At 39.7% G+C, this 16,715-nt stretch overlaps 1 protein-coding gene across 1 annotated transcript in view; it reads left to right on the forward strand.

Annotated features, from left to right (window-relative positions):
- Positions 1–16,715, forward strand: part of RBMS3 (RNA binding motif single stranded interacting protein 3) — a 348,682-nt gene that overhangs the window by 210,168 nt on the left and 121,799 nt on the right. Inside the window, exon 5 of the mRNA XM_035890699.1 lies at positions 3,780–3,859. Coding sequence (XP_035746592.1) covers positions 3,780–3,859 — 80 coding nt within the window. The remainder of the gene's footprint in view (positions 1–3,779; positions 3,860–16,715) is intronic.

Raw genomic sequence — 16,715 nt, forward strand, 5'->3', positions numbered from 1 at the left:
CAGTCTTCCTTTTCGGATTTTTTTCAATTCAATTCCGTTCCAATCGGATAGAATATAGACAGTCTAGTTACTCATATTGTATTTGGGATCTTTACACCTTAGTTTCCAGAACCTGGAGATAAATAGCCACAGGTGAAAATAAATTCTTATAGTTTTGTTATTTTCTTTGGTTTAGATAATTATCTAGAATCATAGACTCGTTGAGATTGGAAAAGACCTTTAAAATCATCAGGTCCAACTGTTAACCTAGCACTGACCAGTCCACCACTAAACCATGTCCCTAAGCACCTTATCTGCCCATCAAAAGATGGTACCTCCAGGGATGGGGACTCGACCACTTCCCTGGGCAGTCCATTCCAATGGTTGACAACCCTTTTGGTGAAGAGATTTTTCCTAATATCCAATCTAAACCTCTCCTGATGCAATTTGATGCTGATTCCTCTCATCCTGTCGCTTGTTACTTGGGAGAAGAGACCAACCCCCACCTGGCTACAACCTCCTGTCAGGCAGTTGTAGAGGGTGGTAAGGTCTCCCCTCAGCCTCCTCTTCTTCAGACTAAATAACCCCAGTTTCCTCAGCCGCTCCTCACAGTACTTGTGCTCCAGACCCCTCGCCAGCTTTGTTGCTCTTCTCTGGACGCGCTCCAGCACCTCAATGTCTTTCTTGTAGTGAGGGGCCCAAAACTGAACACAGTATTCGAGGTGCAGCCTCACCAGTACCAAGTACAGGGGGACAATCACTTCCCTGGTCCTGCTGGCCACACTGTTTCTGGTACTGTACCTTTAAAAATATCTTAAGAATATGGCCTATGGCTTTGATAATTTTTTTTTCTGCAGCGCATTTCCTGATTCAAAATAATACTCAGATGCATTTTAGTTATTTCCAAATCGCACTTAAACATTAATTATTATCTAAGATCCTCTTAGGATCAGCACCAAAAACATATTATTGAATGGAATTTGAAAATGATACTTTGTGAATGATCTGATCAGAAGCAAATTCCTATTACCATGTGAAGCTGATGTCCTCCCCTTTCTAGCAGGAAAGATGGATATCTGTATCTTTCAATAGAAGGTTTTGAAGCATCTAAGATCTGTAACTTTTCTCCAGAATATTATCACTTGACACATTTTTGTTCTATCAATTATGAAAAAAACCCCAACACTAAAAAAATGGATTTATGAGTGCTCTTCCCCCAAGTTTACCTGCGCTCTCATGACATTCTTTTGTAGAAAACTGTCCCCTTGAGGCTAACTTTTAACATGTAACATTTCTGTTAGTGATATTTTTATTAAATACCACATTTTGAAACATTTCTATCTCAGACAAGAAGAATAAATTAACGTCAAAAAGTGTATTTTGTCTATCTCCCCCATGTTTCCAAACACATTCTACAATGGAGGAATGCTACACAGCTTTTTGAAGAAAAAGCAGGTAGAATTTATTAGTGTGGACCTAAGAAAAGTATATTATTATTTGGCCTCTTCCCCGGTATGACTGATCTTTATGGCTAAAAAAAGTAAGAGGAGAAAGAGGAATGTCTGAATTGATGGGTGCAGGTGGGTTGAGCTGATGGGTAGGCGCTTGCCATAGGAATTGCCACCTAAGCGGTTGATGTTGATCAGAGTTTTAACTAACTAAAACAGATGGCAAGTATCAGACAATTTTAGTTATATGTCTGGTTGCTCTGTACCCCTAATTCCCAGTCAGTCAGTGAGCTAACTAGCCTGTAGAACACAATTTACAAGGGTTATTTCTAAAACAACAGGCATTGCGGACAAGTGACAATTATCATTCATACCTAAGTGGCCCTGGGATAGATGCAGGCCGGATTAGTTAGCGGCTGCCTGGCCCTCCTCAGCACTGCCGGGAGGAGGGTCTGCCCCACAGGCACCCGTTGCCGAAAGCACGCGGGGACTCAGGTAGGGGAGACGAGGGATGGATGCAGTTGTTACTCAGCAACACATCTGAAGGGGACGCGTATAGACGGCTTTGTCTATTGTGCTGCCTTTCCAAACTGAGTCGATAATGCCAGTGTCGGTTTCAAGCGAAGCGTGTGCCAGATTACAGATAGCTAGCAATGGCATTTGAGAGCCGTTAATTGTGAAACTTGAGAAGAAAATGTGCACATTCTTTTTCAGAGTGCTATTCGAATGATGGCCTTTTTATCCCAGAACACTGTGGGTTTCACTTTTATTCTCTTCCCACATAAAATGCATGAAGTGCACTGAGTCTCTTTCACTTGGCAGCTTATATATTGCATTCTTTGCAGGGACTGCTTTGGCTTGTTAAAATGTACCCCATGTATTAAAATGAAATTGTCACTGCTGTGTGGTGCAACATAACATGGTTTGACACTAAGCGCCTGCAGCTACAGAAAACAGACTTTTATTGCATTTATTCTTTCAGAGACAAGAGTCTCTAAAGGCTCAGCGCCGACATTCGCTTAGTTAAATCTGAATGAAGCCAAAGTGAACAATCTAAGTCGCTGTCTTTGTGCTTGTAGGAATGGCCCAGCCCACATGATATGCAGTGATACAACCTGGAAGGAACAATTTTTAATGATTCCACCTGAAACAAACTGATGAAAGACTTTGACTTGCACAGAGAATTAATCAGACAATTGGGATTTTTTTTTTAATTATTTTTTTCTTTTTTTTCTTTTTTTTGTGATGGTGGGGTAGTCCTTTAAACTCTGGCAAACTTGTACCCCAGGAGACAAACTGCTGCTCTAAATTCTGTGTGAGCCACTAAATAAATTAATTTTAAAACTAAACTGGAGAGAAGTAAGCATTATTTACGTCAGTGGAGTTACTTTGTGGAGAGTACCTGGAGGTAAGCACTGGTGTATTGCAGGGCCATTGAACATGGGTTTTAAGCACAATTTTTCTAAGAAAAACAAAAGCAGTATGATTTTTCTTTTTGCTTGCTTATTAGCTTTAAAGTTTCTGTACCCACTCTGTAGCAAAGTCAACTTTCTCTGGACTTAGCGTGCAGTCAGTTTACAAGACCTGAAAGAACAGTGAATTCCCAGATGTGGTATAACCATGGTTTGGGATTTGATTAGTGGCTTTGTATTCTTTACAGTTCCTTCAATAATATATGTACCAGTTTACTGTTAATGCCTTAATGTCTCAATGCTTAAAGTTATCTGGAGGTCGTATGAGATGAACAGTAAGGCATTTCACCTGCCAGTATCACATGTAAAGTACTGTCTTCACACAAAATTTGGCTTTATGGTGGAATAGGCATGTATGCATTGTCTTTGGTTTTGCTATACAATCTGTCTTTGCAGGTTATTTTTTTAATGTTGCAATCCTTAAAAATCGTTGCTTATTCTTCTGGGTTCTTACCCAAATCCTCTATTTTATTATTTTTTTCATGCCATTTGAAGTTATTTTGGGTGCACAGTGAATCTGGAAACCCGTCCTTTGCCTTTCCAAGCAGCACGTGAGAGCATAAAGAATGTCCTTGTTCAGGGTGATCCCCGGAGCCAAAAGGGGACTGTTCATTGACACTGCTGCGGCTCACACACAGCCGGGAGCGCAGCTGCAGGCTTTGAGGGTGGCAGGTCCTCCTTGCAAGCCACACCGTACTATAATGAGCTCAACCAGTTTCTCCGCAGAAATCAGCAAGAACAGCTTTGAAGATTTCTCTCGGCATCTGCGCTTGTCCCTTTTTTCTCCTTTTGCTTTTTGTTTTTGCTGACTGAGCACTTCCATAACAGTCTAGTAACACATAGTCCCTCTTCCCCCATCCCACCCTCTTCTCTTTTCCAGAATGGAGTCTACAGAAAAATGTGAAGTAGTAATTCAGCATTTTAATGGCAAATATCTGAAAACCCCACCCGGTCTACCAGGTAAGTCTAGACATAATTACGAAATTTAAAATTCACTGAAGAGTTTAGAATACAGAAATGCTGGAATTTATGTTGAGAGTGGTTTGTATTACTGGCCCTGCTAAGAGGGCGTACAGCTTTCCTGGTTGAAGCCTATCATTTATGACCCATAATAACTTCTTCCTTGCCCAAGTTAGTATTTTTCAAGCATTTATGTTTGGCAGTAGTGAATTGTAAGTACATGTAAAAATCGTGTTGTCTAACTGCTTTTTTTCCTTTTTAATGCATATACTGTGTGTGATTTTTTTCCAATTAAAGCAAAGGCCACATAAGTAAATGCTGGTGCTTTTCTAACAACCAAGGAATATTAACTAGATCAGCAACTGCATTATAGGTTAAAAAATAGACAGGATTTCAGGTTGGAATAGCTTTGTATTCTTCACAGTTACTAGATAGTGTTACTAGTTAGTGCTACTAGTATTAACAGCAGGAGCTGTTAATACTGAGGATATTTCCACTATGAAGTGATTTTATACCATTTGTACTTGCCATAACTTAATGTAACCCTGCCATTTTCTGATGATACCCATAGAATACATTCAGTGGTGTGTCCATGCCACATCGAAAGCCCGGTTCCAGCCAGTGTCTTGCTTTTGAAATATTTAGCTGTCATCTATGTGGTCATCAGCTGTGCAACGTTTAGCAGTCAGTTGCCTGATTCTTAGTGCTTCACAAGACCTCCCCAAGGCCACACATCCGCAAAAGTTTCTCCCTCACTTTGTCTAAAGAGCTACCTTCAATGAGCAGGAAATCCTTGCAAGAATTGTGTCCTAAGTTATTATCTTTTTTTTTTTTTAATCTTCTATTAAACTATTTCCTTTTTTGGTTACTTTCATTAAATTCCTCCTTATTCATTGCCTGGTTCTTTATGCAGAAGATGCACTAAATACTCTAATTAAAAGAGAGCCATCTGCACTGCTACTGTGTACAGTAATTGAATGCTGCAATGTACATATAAATTTTAGTCAGATCACCTTCATGAAAGAGTATAAAACTTAGTACAAGCTGGAAGACTCCATTTTATGCCTTTCTTTTTCAAAAGTAGTTACTGACAATTTTTCTCAACACCAACTAATGAAGTACAACAGGCTCGGGCTGCATAGAACAATGGGCAAAGCAACATAGGCAGAGACCTTAAACCTTTGGCATGCCTTTCTGTATGCATACATTGAGTCCCAGTGGTAATCTCTTTAATATAATAGCAACACCCAATATTGAATAGCAAGGAATCAGTAAGTGCAGCTTCATCATTATAACCCTGCGTGTTCCATGGCCACATTCCCGGTTGTCTCAGAGAGGACACATCATTTGAGCAGAGGAAAAACCCAGAATATTCTTACAGTGCCTGCCTGAGACAAAAAAGCTACGTGATAAAGAATGAAAGCTAGAAGTTGAAAATAACTTTTATTTATTTATTTATTTATTTTTAGATTAGTCAGGAATATAGTGGGTATTCAACATGAACAGTGTGGGTCATCAAAATAGGAATCTTAATAAGATAGCATGTTTACTTACTTCTGTTCCAAGAGATACACTGAAATGAGTTTTTAACGGTTATAACTTTTGCTGCTTTCTCAATTGAAGGACATGAATCAGCTCTTAGTTTCCTGAAGAAGTTGTCCATGTGGAAAAATTGTCTACTATGTTTCTCTCATGATTGTTGTGATCAGATGGCATTTAGTTGCAAGGATGAACTGGGAAGTGACTGTTTACAGAGTTTTCATTTACCTGAGTACCGTTCAGATGCAGATAAAGCATAATGCAGCTTGGGGCAAAGCCACTGAACCAGTAACTGAACTCACTCAACTATGCGCTAGATATCTGTAAGATCCCATTTTGTCCTCCATTTTTGGAGGACAGATTTTGTAGCTCCAAACACAGATAATTAGAAATTATTGTAGGGTATTTGATCCACACAAAAGAGAATATTTGGAATATTTGTGCCTCATTATTAGAGTAGGGCACTCTTCAAATCCATATTTAAAAGATTTTTCATATTCATTCCTCTTCTTCATAAGAAGCCAGAAGACAAACATGATCACTTGAGCAGTTGGATCGATTCAAGTGATACTGGCCACTCATACTCATTTACCTTCAATCTGGTGCAAAAAACATTCAGTCCTAGTTTCTTCTTCTTGACGTAGTTCCCTGTTCTACTCAGTTTATACATCTGTGCTATGAACCTGTATTTAAGCCTCTCAGCAAAGATAGAAGCATCTTGCTTTATCCTCCTCCTGGCAGTTGCTTATCTTCCTGCATGGAGAAGGAAGGAGAATCAAGTCTCCTAGTGTACTTGGAAAATCACAATCAGAGTCTGAAAATTATCCCCCCAGCATCTCAGTAATTGGCATGGAAAGAAAATCATCTCTAGTTATTGCTGTGACCTCTTTATGGATTTCAGTTAAAAAATGAGGAACCGGAGAACATTAGCGGAAGTATGCAACACTATCTGTTATTAACCTCTGCTACTCAAAGACATGATCTTACTGTGAGAGAAAAATCAATCAATCCTTTTAGGGTTAAATTAAATTGATTTAGGATTTTCAGCTGGATTTCCTTCAGGCGTAGCAGTGAGCTGGGAGGGGTTTACATTTTTTGTCCAAATCTCCTCTCACCCCAGCTCTGATATTCTAGTTCAGGCTTGCCGGCAAATAGAAGGTTGCATGAGGTCCATCAAGAAAGAAATCATCCTGGCTGCAGGCCATTTTGTCCTACTTTGGTTCCTGTGGCAGTGGGATTACGGACCAGACAAACCATTCTGGTAGCCAGCTTTAATCCATGCTGTCTTCCCCAAGTGTGTTCTCTGAGCTGTGATCCTGGTGACACAGTGGGATGTATGTGTGCGGGAATACCATGTCTATAGGGTAAAATGTTAATGTATGGTGGGGGCAGTTGTGCCTGGTCACCAAGTCACAATGGAAGAAGGACTGGTGTAGGTAGTTTTCATGTGATACTGAACAGTCCATCAGAAAGACTGGGCACCACAGCTCTGTCTTTCACAATGAATAAACTATGGACCATGTTTGAGGTATCTCAAACATTAATTTTGAATACAGAGCTCTTTCCCAACTAGTGTTTCCTTGGCAAATGAGATGAAAATTTAAATGGATGTAATTTTTTGTTGGAAATAAAAGTTACAGGAGTATCACTGTTGTGTACCTGGATGTTTGATCCCAGCCAGGAGTCACACATCTAAGCTGACCCAGGCCAACAGTATGGCAGGAAACGGTAAAGCAGTATTGGGTCTAAATGGAAAGGAGGGTGCACAGGGCACTCTGGAGACTCTGTATTCTGTATTTTGCCTGTTCCCAAGGCAAAAATACATCATTCCATGTTTGACTTTCTAACTTCAAGTACCGTCTGTTGTCTCTCAAAAATTGTAGAGCTGAGCACTTGTAACTCCAGACCACTCTGCTTCAGCCCAGTGACAATGTAAAGGTTATCTTCTGGCACTTGAAACATTTTGATGGTCAGATGTGTAATGCCTAGGTAAATTCAGCAGTATTGTGTCCATGTTAGTGATTCGTTCTCATTAAGGGTGCTTCTCTGTCCAACTCCTTGGCTTCGTTCCATTCCAAAGGGAATTGCTCCACTGTCCTGCTTGCACAACTAATAAGCATTTCATCATGTTCAGTCTTAGATATATGGTACAAAATAATTGGTCGTCCTATAAATAATTAGTTAATATCTTTGCATTTCTTCCAGACTGAGAAAGAACAGTTGTCTCTAGAAATCTGCAAACTCTCAGTGCTCGACAGATTCCATGTGAACTTTGTAAATATTCTGAGTAGCTTTGAGTGATTATCTTTTTAGTGGTTTTTTTTGTGTTTGTTTTTGTTTTCCCTTTATCAGCACTGCTTTTCTGAGATAAACAGACCAAGGCCTACTGGGTATATTTTCTTCCTATAGAGAGTGCACCCCACGTGAAACTAATTGTATAGGCCCCGTATTGGCACTCTGAAAGAGAAGTCAGCAAATGAATGCATCAGACTTTAGCACTGTACGTCTCCATCAAGATGTGAAGAGCACTATTAATGATGAAGGTAGCTCACCCTCAGTCTTTCAGTGCTGCATCTCTTTTTGTTGGTGAATAGAAGACTTTTTAGAAAATCCTGCTAATCTATCACATTTTGCAATCACTGAATTCAAGTAAAAATTCCTAGCTTTTCTGTCAGTAACAAATTGATTTCTCTTTGGATGGGCAAGCTTTAGGGTACAAGAGGTTTTGTTCAGCTCCCAGTATCCTTGGATGTCCTTAAAAAACTTGATTTTCTCTTCTTGAATAAATGCGAAGACTTAACGAGTTCTTACTTTTCTCTCTAGAATTTCACAGGAACATGCCTCAATTGCAGTAATTATCCTCTGCTGTTATATCCATTATGCTCCCTCACAGCATTTTCTAGTCATTATAGTACTTCCTAAATTTCGTTTGCTTTGTAAATACTTTTGGTTGTCAGAGGACATTGGGCCAATTCCTCTGTCGGAAAATTTCAAGACAGCAAGACACATGAATGCTACAGTGCACGGCCAAGGATCTTCCTCTTTCATAATAGGTCTGGGTGGCTTTTATTGCTGATTTTAATGCCAGGTTACAAATATCTGACAAAAAGGAAAAAAGAGGGAAGTACTGTTCTTGTGTAGGTTAAAAACCCACAAGTAACAAGCAACTGTGGCATTGTGGGACTGACTTTTAGCGGAGCAGAAACTCTTAAATAGAAATTATCTGCGACAATCCAGATGTATTTGCAAATACGTCATATCTTGCTTTAATCATTATTGGCCATGCATTGTTCTCTTGAAAAGGGCCCAAGCACTGCATATTTACAGACTTATTTCACCATAATGAATGGATATTTTCTGCCTCTCTCCTTAGTTTAAATATTTCTCTTAGGTCATCTCTTAGATTCTTCAGTCACGGAGAATAAATTCAAATACTTAATCTTTGCTTCAGAGAAGCAGACTTAGAACATGGAATAATGTATTTAGAGCAACATGTTTTCTTGGAGATTGTGGCTAAAATGGTCATGAGAAAACAGTATTCCAGCTGAATGGAATGTGCAATGGGTAGTAGCAACATTTTACACTGTTTTTCTTTTTCTCTTAGTGGATCAACAAATGATACCTTCTTTGTCATTAGTGATGCTGTAAATTGTTCTTCTGAATGAATTAACTTAAAATAAGGTTTTAGCCCCTTTCTCTTAGTTTGGTGCTTTATCTTTTTGTTTTACTGTCTCTTCATTTATATGCATAAAACACTAAAAAACTCTTCCAAAACTATATTCTTGGGGAGTTTACCTTGCTTTATCAAAGTAAGTAATAAACTACTACAAATATCCATTTCCATCTTGCTCTCTGTATATATGTATATGTGTTTGACATTTTAAACAAGACAAAATAGCAGCCAAAGGTAGAAAGTAGATATTGGTTTGTAGTTAGCTTAAAACATTTATGAGTGCTACAGAGAACTTAAACAGAATAAAGGGCATTCTGCTAGGTTTGGTACTGTTAATACTTGGTGAAGCTGGTTTAAAAAGGGGTTTTTCTTTTACATATTGTTATCCTCAGAAATGATCTTTATTCAGAAAACCCCAATTCCCTCGCTTGTATCCTCAGTTCTTTTAACGTATATGATGTTAATGTTATCTGAATTTTTTACATTGTTTACCTTCTAAGAATTCAGTTTTGTAAATATTTTCATTGTTATCTACTGACTGCAGTATATAAATCCATCCCTACTGTATCAGAAAATAGAATCCATGTAAAGACCTTTGTAAAAAATAACTTTAACAAATTTTCTATTTCTTTATCCTGTTTCCAATTCCTGGCTGTCGTTTTTTATGGAATCGCTGTTATCTTTTGCTTTCCAAGCTCCACGAATGCACGTGCTCAGCTCGTTGTTAGCAGAAGTTGCTTTTACATTTCAAACACTCTAAACATCCTTTTACCTTCTGTCAATTCCCAGTCTTCATCTTTGAGAGACAGTTAAATTTTTTAATTCCTTCTGTTACTGTCCTGCCTGAGTCCTGGTGATGACCATGAGGCCACTGGAACTCCTCCTGCTTTGGACCACAGATGCTTCCCATGCCCTCAGCAATGTCCAGGCGGCAGTCCCCAGCTCGCGTGTCTCTGTCAAACTGCTCAGTGCAGAATGGGCTCTGTGGACCTGTTGCCTGGGTTGTGTTGGATGTTAGGAGGTGCCTCAGTGGTATATGCAGCTGTCAGAAGAGAGTGTCCCTGGGGGAAACAGAGTTTGATTTTTTGGACATCACAAAATGGTTACGATCACATAGACTTTGCAGGAGAAGGCCATAAAGGTGGACTTTCTAACCAAGGAACTAGAGGATGGGTACAGGATTAGTAGAAAATACAAAACCTTTTGCTTCGAAAGCAGTTCCCTGGTTAGGTCTCTGTGGCTTTGTTTTGTGGCTCATGCAGGTTTCTCTGCTATGGCCAACCTCGTCAGTGCCGCATGTTCTGCTCTCCCTTTCAGAGCCATGGCTGTCACGCACCACCAGCAGAGGCTCCTGGCTTTGCCCTCCTGGTACTTGGCCAAGTATTGCTTGTAGCTGGTCCAGCCTGCACCAACTCTTCAGCCATAGATCTCCAATCGGTTCTGATTTCCACTGAAATCAAATGTTTCTTGGACTGTCTCCTTCCTTTCAAAGACAGCCTTTACAAGTCAGAAAAGACTTTTCCTTTTTGATCCCGGAACAATACAGGTTTCTCCATCTTTAGCTCCTTTTTTTTTTTTTTTCTTTCTCCAGAGTTATGTTTATGTAACCTTCAGCTGTCCTTGCTGTGCTGACATTTGTGTAGATGCTTCTGGTTTCATAGCTCACATTCCATGTCTTGCTGCAAAGATCCAATCCAAATTTCCTAGATTTCTTGGAATCTGAAGATTGTATATTCTTTAAAGATAAGGGATACTTTCTAGAAGAAAAAAAGTTCTCCTGTCTACTCAAGACTTGATCTCATTTCCATTCAGCTCAAACAAAGACTCCCTTTAACTAGCAGGATATGGAATGAGATGTTTACCCAGTAAATCCCAGTAGCTGATACGCACTTATTTCTTGGAGGAACGTGAGCTGGATTAATTTGTATTTCAGATATTAGGAGGTGTGTATCAGTGCTAAATCACATAGTTTGGGCTCTTCAGGGAATTTGTGTGAGAGAAGACAGAATGCTGACATTGTCTAAGGCCACCTTGTCCAGAAATATATAAAGCTGTTGATGATGGGGATGGTCTCAAAGATCTGATGTGCTAAATATTTATGTCTGTTTTATTTGAGCTTGTACTGCTCTGTAAGTTCTTAGGAGAAGAATCATATCTTTTTGTATTTTAAATAACCATATTATGAAATACTGACTTCTGTAATCTGGCTTTATAATGAATGAGAAATTCTTTCACAGTTTTTTTTTTTATTGCTTTGGAGGTAATAAAACCTGCATAAGATCAGTTTGTGGTATTGCAGTAATACAGGTTGTGATGTATAAAACAGCATTACTGCAGTTTGGATTAAGATCTTTCACTTGGTTTGCAAGATTGAAGTTAGAGAACAATATGGCATATAAATGAGAAAAGATCATTCCTTGTTTTTCTGTCACAGTATCACCTGTCATGTCTTCCCTAAGATTTCCAGAAGTCTGCAGCATAAATGGAGAACTGCATAGCGGTAATGAACTGTGTCACAGTTTATCTAAACTAATTTTAATATATACATTTTTTCTTTTAACTCAAAGTGCATTTGGGCTTTGAAAAGTGACTGTGTAAATCTTCTAATTCAACAAATCCATCCCCTTTATATGCAAAGGCAGATATATTTGCTTATGAACAAAAAAGTCTCTTCTATATGTTACTGCTGCATAACGAGCACAGCTGAGAGCGTGTGTGCTGAATTCTGTCGTGCCTCATACATCAGCAGGAGAAGTGTCGACAAGTTTCTGGTCCAGGGACAGTGCTGTTCCTTGGATGCACTTGTAAAATCCAAGACAAGACAGAGGAGTTGCACAGGTGTTATGGCAGGCAAAATTTATGAGCCAGAAAGGTTCACAGCTTGAATTTCAGATTGTTTAGGTCTAAAGGGCTGGCAGTTTAAAACAAAGCAAAACAAACAAACAAAAACATGCAAATCAGAGCATGAAGCAATGTGGAACATTGTAAAGTAATTTGTACGTGATTCAGATTTCAGGGAGGAATTCCACTTTTGCATCAACTGTGGCCAGCAGTGAAACAACTCCTGTTTCTTCCTTTCCCGCATTACTTTATTAGTCCCTTCAGGACACTTTAAATGATGGAGTACATCTGCTTTGCAAGCTCTGCTGCTGAAGTATAGTGTTGTCACACCTGAGCCAGCTAGTTTAGAACTCATTTAAAAAGCTAACTTGAGCAAGGGTATCAATCTAGCTGAGCACAGACTAACCATTTGAGCTCATAGTGCGTTATGCTTAATAATATCCACCAAGTGGTTTATGTGATTTTTATTTTTTTTTTTAGCTGAGGGGAATTATTTCCCTTTCAGTCCTTTCATGGAAAAAATTCTTCCTTTCCTCTTCCTTCCTCCCTCCCTCATACTTCTCCACTTGCTTTCACATTAATGATTTTTAAATTCGAAGTATAGAGAAGTTTAAGTCAGAAGTTTCAGTCTGAACCTTTGCCCCGTAAATTCCAGCTAACCTGAACAAAAAAGTTTTATTGAAGCTTAACAGTGTACAAATAGATATTTTTTGACACGTTCCTTTGGACATCCGTATTTCAGCCAGAAGTGGAGGCCTCTGGGATTGGCCTTTTCAGTGGAACTCCACTGTAAATCAGTAAGCGTCCAGGTGACATGCACCTGGACCATGCTGCTTCCAGGGCTCAACGGGGACACGGCAGCTGCTGCCTTCAAGCACGCTGGGGCGGCAGACAGCCTTACGGAGGCTCTCAGGTTGGTTTGCTCCATCAGGGGTGGTATGGAGGGTTTTCTCCAAATGCATTTTTACTGGCAGAGCTTGCAAAGAATTAGGTGGCTTGAAAGAGAGGATATGTATCTGAACTTCTGAGTGCTATTGTGAACAGAAGTCAGCCTGCAGGTGCTTGGAGTGTCCTTAAGCGTTCTGGGAGAAATGTGGTGCTGGTGCTTTTAGGAAGGACTGTGTAGCGAGAAAGGGAGTGTAATGAGAGGGGGAAGGCACATCTAATGAGAAAGGAGTATGCGGGGTCTGTCCTCCCTTCCTGGTCTTGCTTTTCTGCCACTTTCACTCCCTCCCTCCCTCCCTCCCTCCAAAAGGAAACCTTTCCTTGCCACCAGAGGAGCATTGAGAACTCTTCTGCAGGGCTCCTCCTCTGAGAGCGTGAAGCGGCATGAAGTGTCTGAAGTAGCGTGTGAAGATCTTTCCCTTTGCGATTCATCCAGACAAGATAAGATGAGCGGTACTACAACAGCAGTTTCCATGTTTTGAATACCAGGAGCCTCTTGCGTAATTGAAGTCTCTCTCCCCCCATTCTCCTTCTCAAATGGTACTCTGCAACAGAGAAAAGCAATTCACCCTGAAAGCACTGGCAAAGAAGGAGGCTAACTTCTTTTTTTTTTTTTTTTTTTTTTTTGTCATAACAACAATGTCATTATGCTGGTCAGCAGTCCTTAGCAGCTGTAAAAGCCCCATTTCTTGGCCATTTCTGTTAGTCTTTCTTGTTTGAATGGAAGCATTTGATCACAAGATCACAGAAAAGTCTTTCCCAAGTTCAATCACAGGAACTTGAAAGAGGGGCAAAACAGCATACATTTTACTAGGACTGCCTTAGTGTCTGTGATATGTCTGCAATTTACCTTCTATAATGTAAGAGACATCAAGAGGGAGGGGAAAGGTGCTGGATGTCTGATTTTACATTTATCCTTTTTGTTAAAGCTCATTAAAATAGCATTTTATATGTAGCATTTGCCCCACCACCCTGTATATAATCCTTGAGTATGTAGTATTTCGAGACTTGCTGCTGTTCAACAAAGAAAAAGAAACTGAAAAATGGGAGAGGAGGGGGAAAGGAGTAATTTAACTTTTGGATTGCATGGATATGGTATGAGAAAATACTTCTCAAAGGCCAAGTTTTACAAGCCTTACTTCATGTAAGACTTTCCACTTCAAAAAACGCAAATTCCAACCACAAAAACAAACAAACAAAAAAAAAATTCCAGTTGTCATGGGTGGCTCTTCAGTTACAGTATTACATTACTAAATACAGTCAGCATCTTCCTCAGTTCGATTACTGACTACACTGAATTCACTGATTCTGAGCCTTTTTTTCCTCTGGCTTTTCCCTTCCTTTTCCTGTTCCCTTTCCCTTTCCTTTGTTCCTCCTTTTCCTTCTTCCCCTTTCCCTTTTAATTTCCTCTCTTTCTTCATTTCCCCTCTCCCCTTCTTCCCCTCCCCTTCCCCTCCTCTCTCCCTCCGACTTCCATAAATACCAGAACTTTGTGACCGAGTATAAAGTTTTGTACTTCAGAACTGTCACTATAAAGTTTTGAAGTACGTACTCAAAGTAAGAACATACGACCCAGCACCCTACTAACTGTATTCTTGTCTGGATTTCCCCCTCCAAGCTCACCCACTGGAACAGCACCATGAGTGTGCACCTGCCTTCCAAAGTGCTCTCCTTCAAGAAATTCTCCATCAGCTGCATTTTACATTACAGTGTAATGAAAGCCTCAACATTTGGGTTTTTCCAACGAAGCACAGGAGTAAATATATTGAAAGAGCCTGTCTTTCACTGATGCAGGAGTTGATGTCATTGGTTATTTTCATCTCTAATTTATCGTATTTCAGACTAGCCCCCAGGGTGGCTCTAATAGAAACCAGGGAAAAGTGGGATGGATTCTCTAAAAGCACAGAGTATTCTCCCTGCGTGTGAGTGACAGCACCAAGAAACTTGCCTTTGCCTGTGATTCCAACAGGTGTGGGGTGTGGTGGATGCAAGTTTAGGTTGAGCAGTTTTTCCTTTTCCATAGGAGTTACCTGTGTTTTAGCATACTGCATATAATGTAAGAAAGAGTAGTCATTAAAAATCCTAAATGCAATTTTTTTGTGATTGAGGTGTTGGTAGGCAGTTTTTCATTTATCTAAGCGTATGTTTTGCCTGCCTGTAGTTTCAACCAAATAAAGTCCTTTTGTGCATCTCATGACCCAGGTCGCTGGTTTTAGCATGGTGTAGTAGGCATTTCATCCAAAGTGGGATTTAATTTCAGTGCTAAGAAGATAAAATATATAGATGGGACAGTAATAGTTCAAGATGGAAAATATTGAAGATACTGGAGTGTGTCTAAGTTTAATTTTAAAGTTTTTTGCTCAAGTTGTTTCTTGTTTGCCAGCTTTGGAAAAGCAAAATGTGTTCAGCACCTCTAGAAATGTACATAATGAGAGGACTGACTCAGGATTCTTCTGTTCTGACCATTTTGTGTGATCTTTGATTCCAGAAGGTTTTTCTGGATGTCAGAGTAGCGACATACAGGAGTCTTACGTTGTAAGTGGGCTCCATACTACTCCTCCAGTATCTGTTCCTAATTTAACATCATTGGAAGTTTTTTAAAGTAGTTTGAGTGAAAGGTACGTCAGTCTCATAAAATTGCATGGATACTTAGGTATTGAAGTCTTTTATGCTTAATTGAAACTATCGACCATCAATCAACATTAATATAACCAAGTGTATGAAAATTATTAGATGGAGCCAGACTGTCAGACCTGGGAAATAAAACTGTTTCTTTATCCAACAAAAACAACTTGGAAGCTGAAAGCTTCTATTTGTCACACAAGACAGATCAACTCAGGATCAGGAAAAAGATCCACCCTTCCTTTAAGCCGGGAGTTTCAAAAAGATGCTAATTATATTGATTTTGATAGTGGGTTTTGTTCAGCAGATGTTTTTCTCCTAGGAAATACATGAGGACCACCAACATACTTCAAACAGACCCCCAAAAAAGAGCAGTCGCCACATAATGGTTTTCAGTCACCACTGGCGGGTTTGAATCAATGGCTAATTTGTTATCTCATTACCATTTCTCATGCATCAGATCCTGTACCTAGCAGTGAACATGAAAACCTTTCCGCCTGATTGCTGCACATCTTCTAATAACAAACACAAACTTAATTCTATTTATTTTCATGCTTCTAACCTTCTGCAGGGGAAGAGCAATCCAAGCAGAGTCTAGCGGTAACTGCTGTGCAAAATTGCCGTTGTAATCTAGCCCTTTTTCCAGGAACACAATGAATCCCAAGCAGTCCAGTCACAGTCTGAAACCTGTAACAGAGCCCTAAGGAGGCATCATGAAAGGCTTTAGCCAGCACAAGTGCATTTAATAAAATTAAATGTGGCTGTCAGAATGCTTGCAAATGCTAGTTAAGAAATCAGAATAACTCAAGTTATCTAACACAGCTGACAGATTCCAGCTGTGGGTGTATCGACAGTTTTATGTACAGCACCTAAAGGGGATATGGCGGCGAAAGATCAATCAGGGGAAGAGGTGATGCCAGGTTAGTTAGGATGTCAGTGCTTCCACCAGACTCATGAACAGACAGATCTTCATTAGGTACCACAGTGGAAACTCTGCAGTGCATGCTTTCTGTGAGAAAGCTGCTGCTGTTTGAAGTACCGTAGGTTTGCTCTTTGTTTTACTCCTCATTTTGTTACTTTTTTAGTGTTTCTTAACCTGCTGCTTTCTTGGTAAGAACAAGCTTAACCTGCCCAAGCAGCTACTCAAAGAACAACTGACTGCATCTCACTTCCTTGCTGCTGAGCACCTTGAAGAGAGTATCCTGATTAATAAAATGGTTGTCTGTCACTCTTTCC

The sequence above is a fragment of the Egretta garzetta genome, unplaced genomic scaffold (genome assembly GCF_000687185.1).
Source record: "Egretta garzetta isolate BGI_Z169 unplaced genomic scaffold, ASM68718v1 scaffold313, whole genome shotgun sequence".
NCBI lineage: Eukaryota > Metazoa > Chordata > Aves > Pelecaniformes > Ardeidae > Egretta > Egretta garzetta.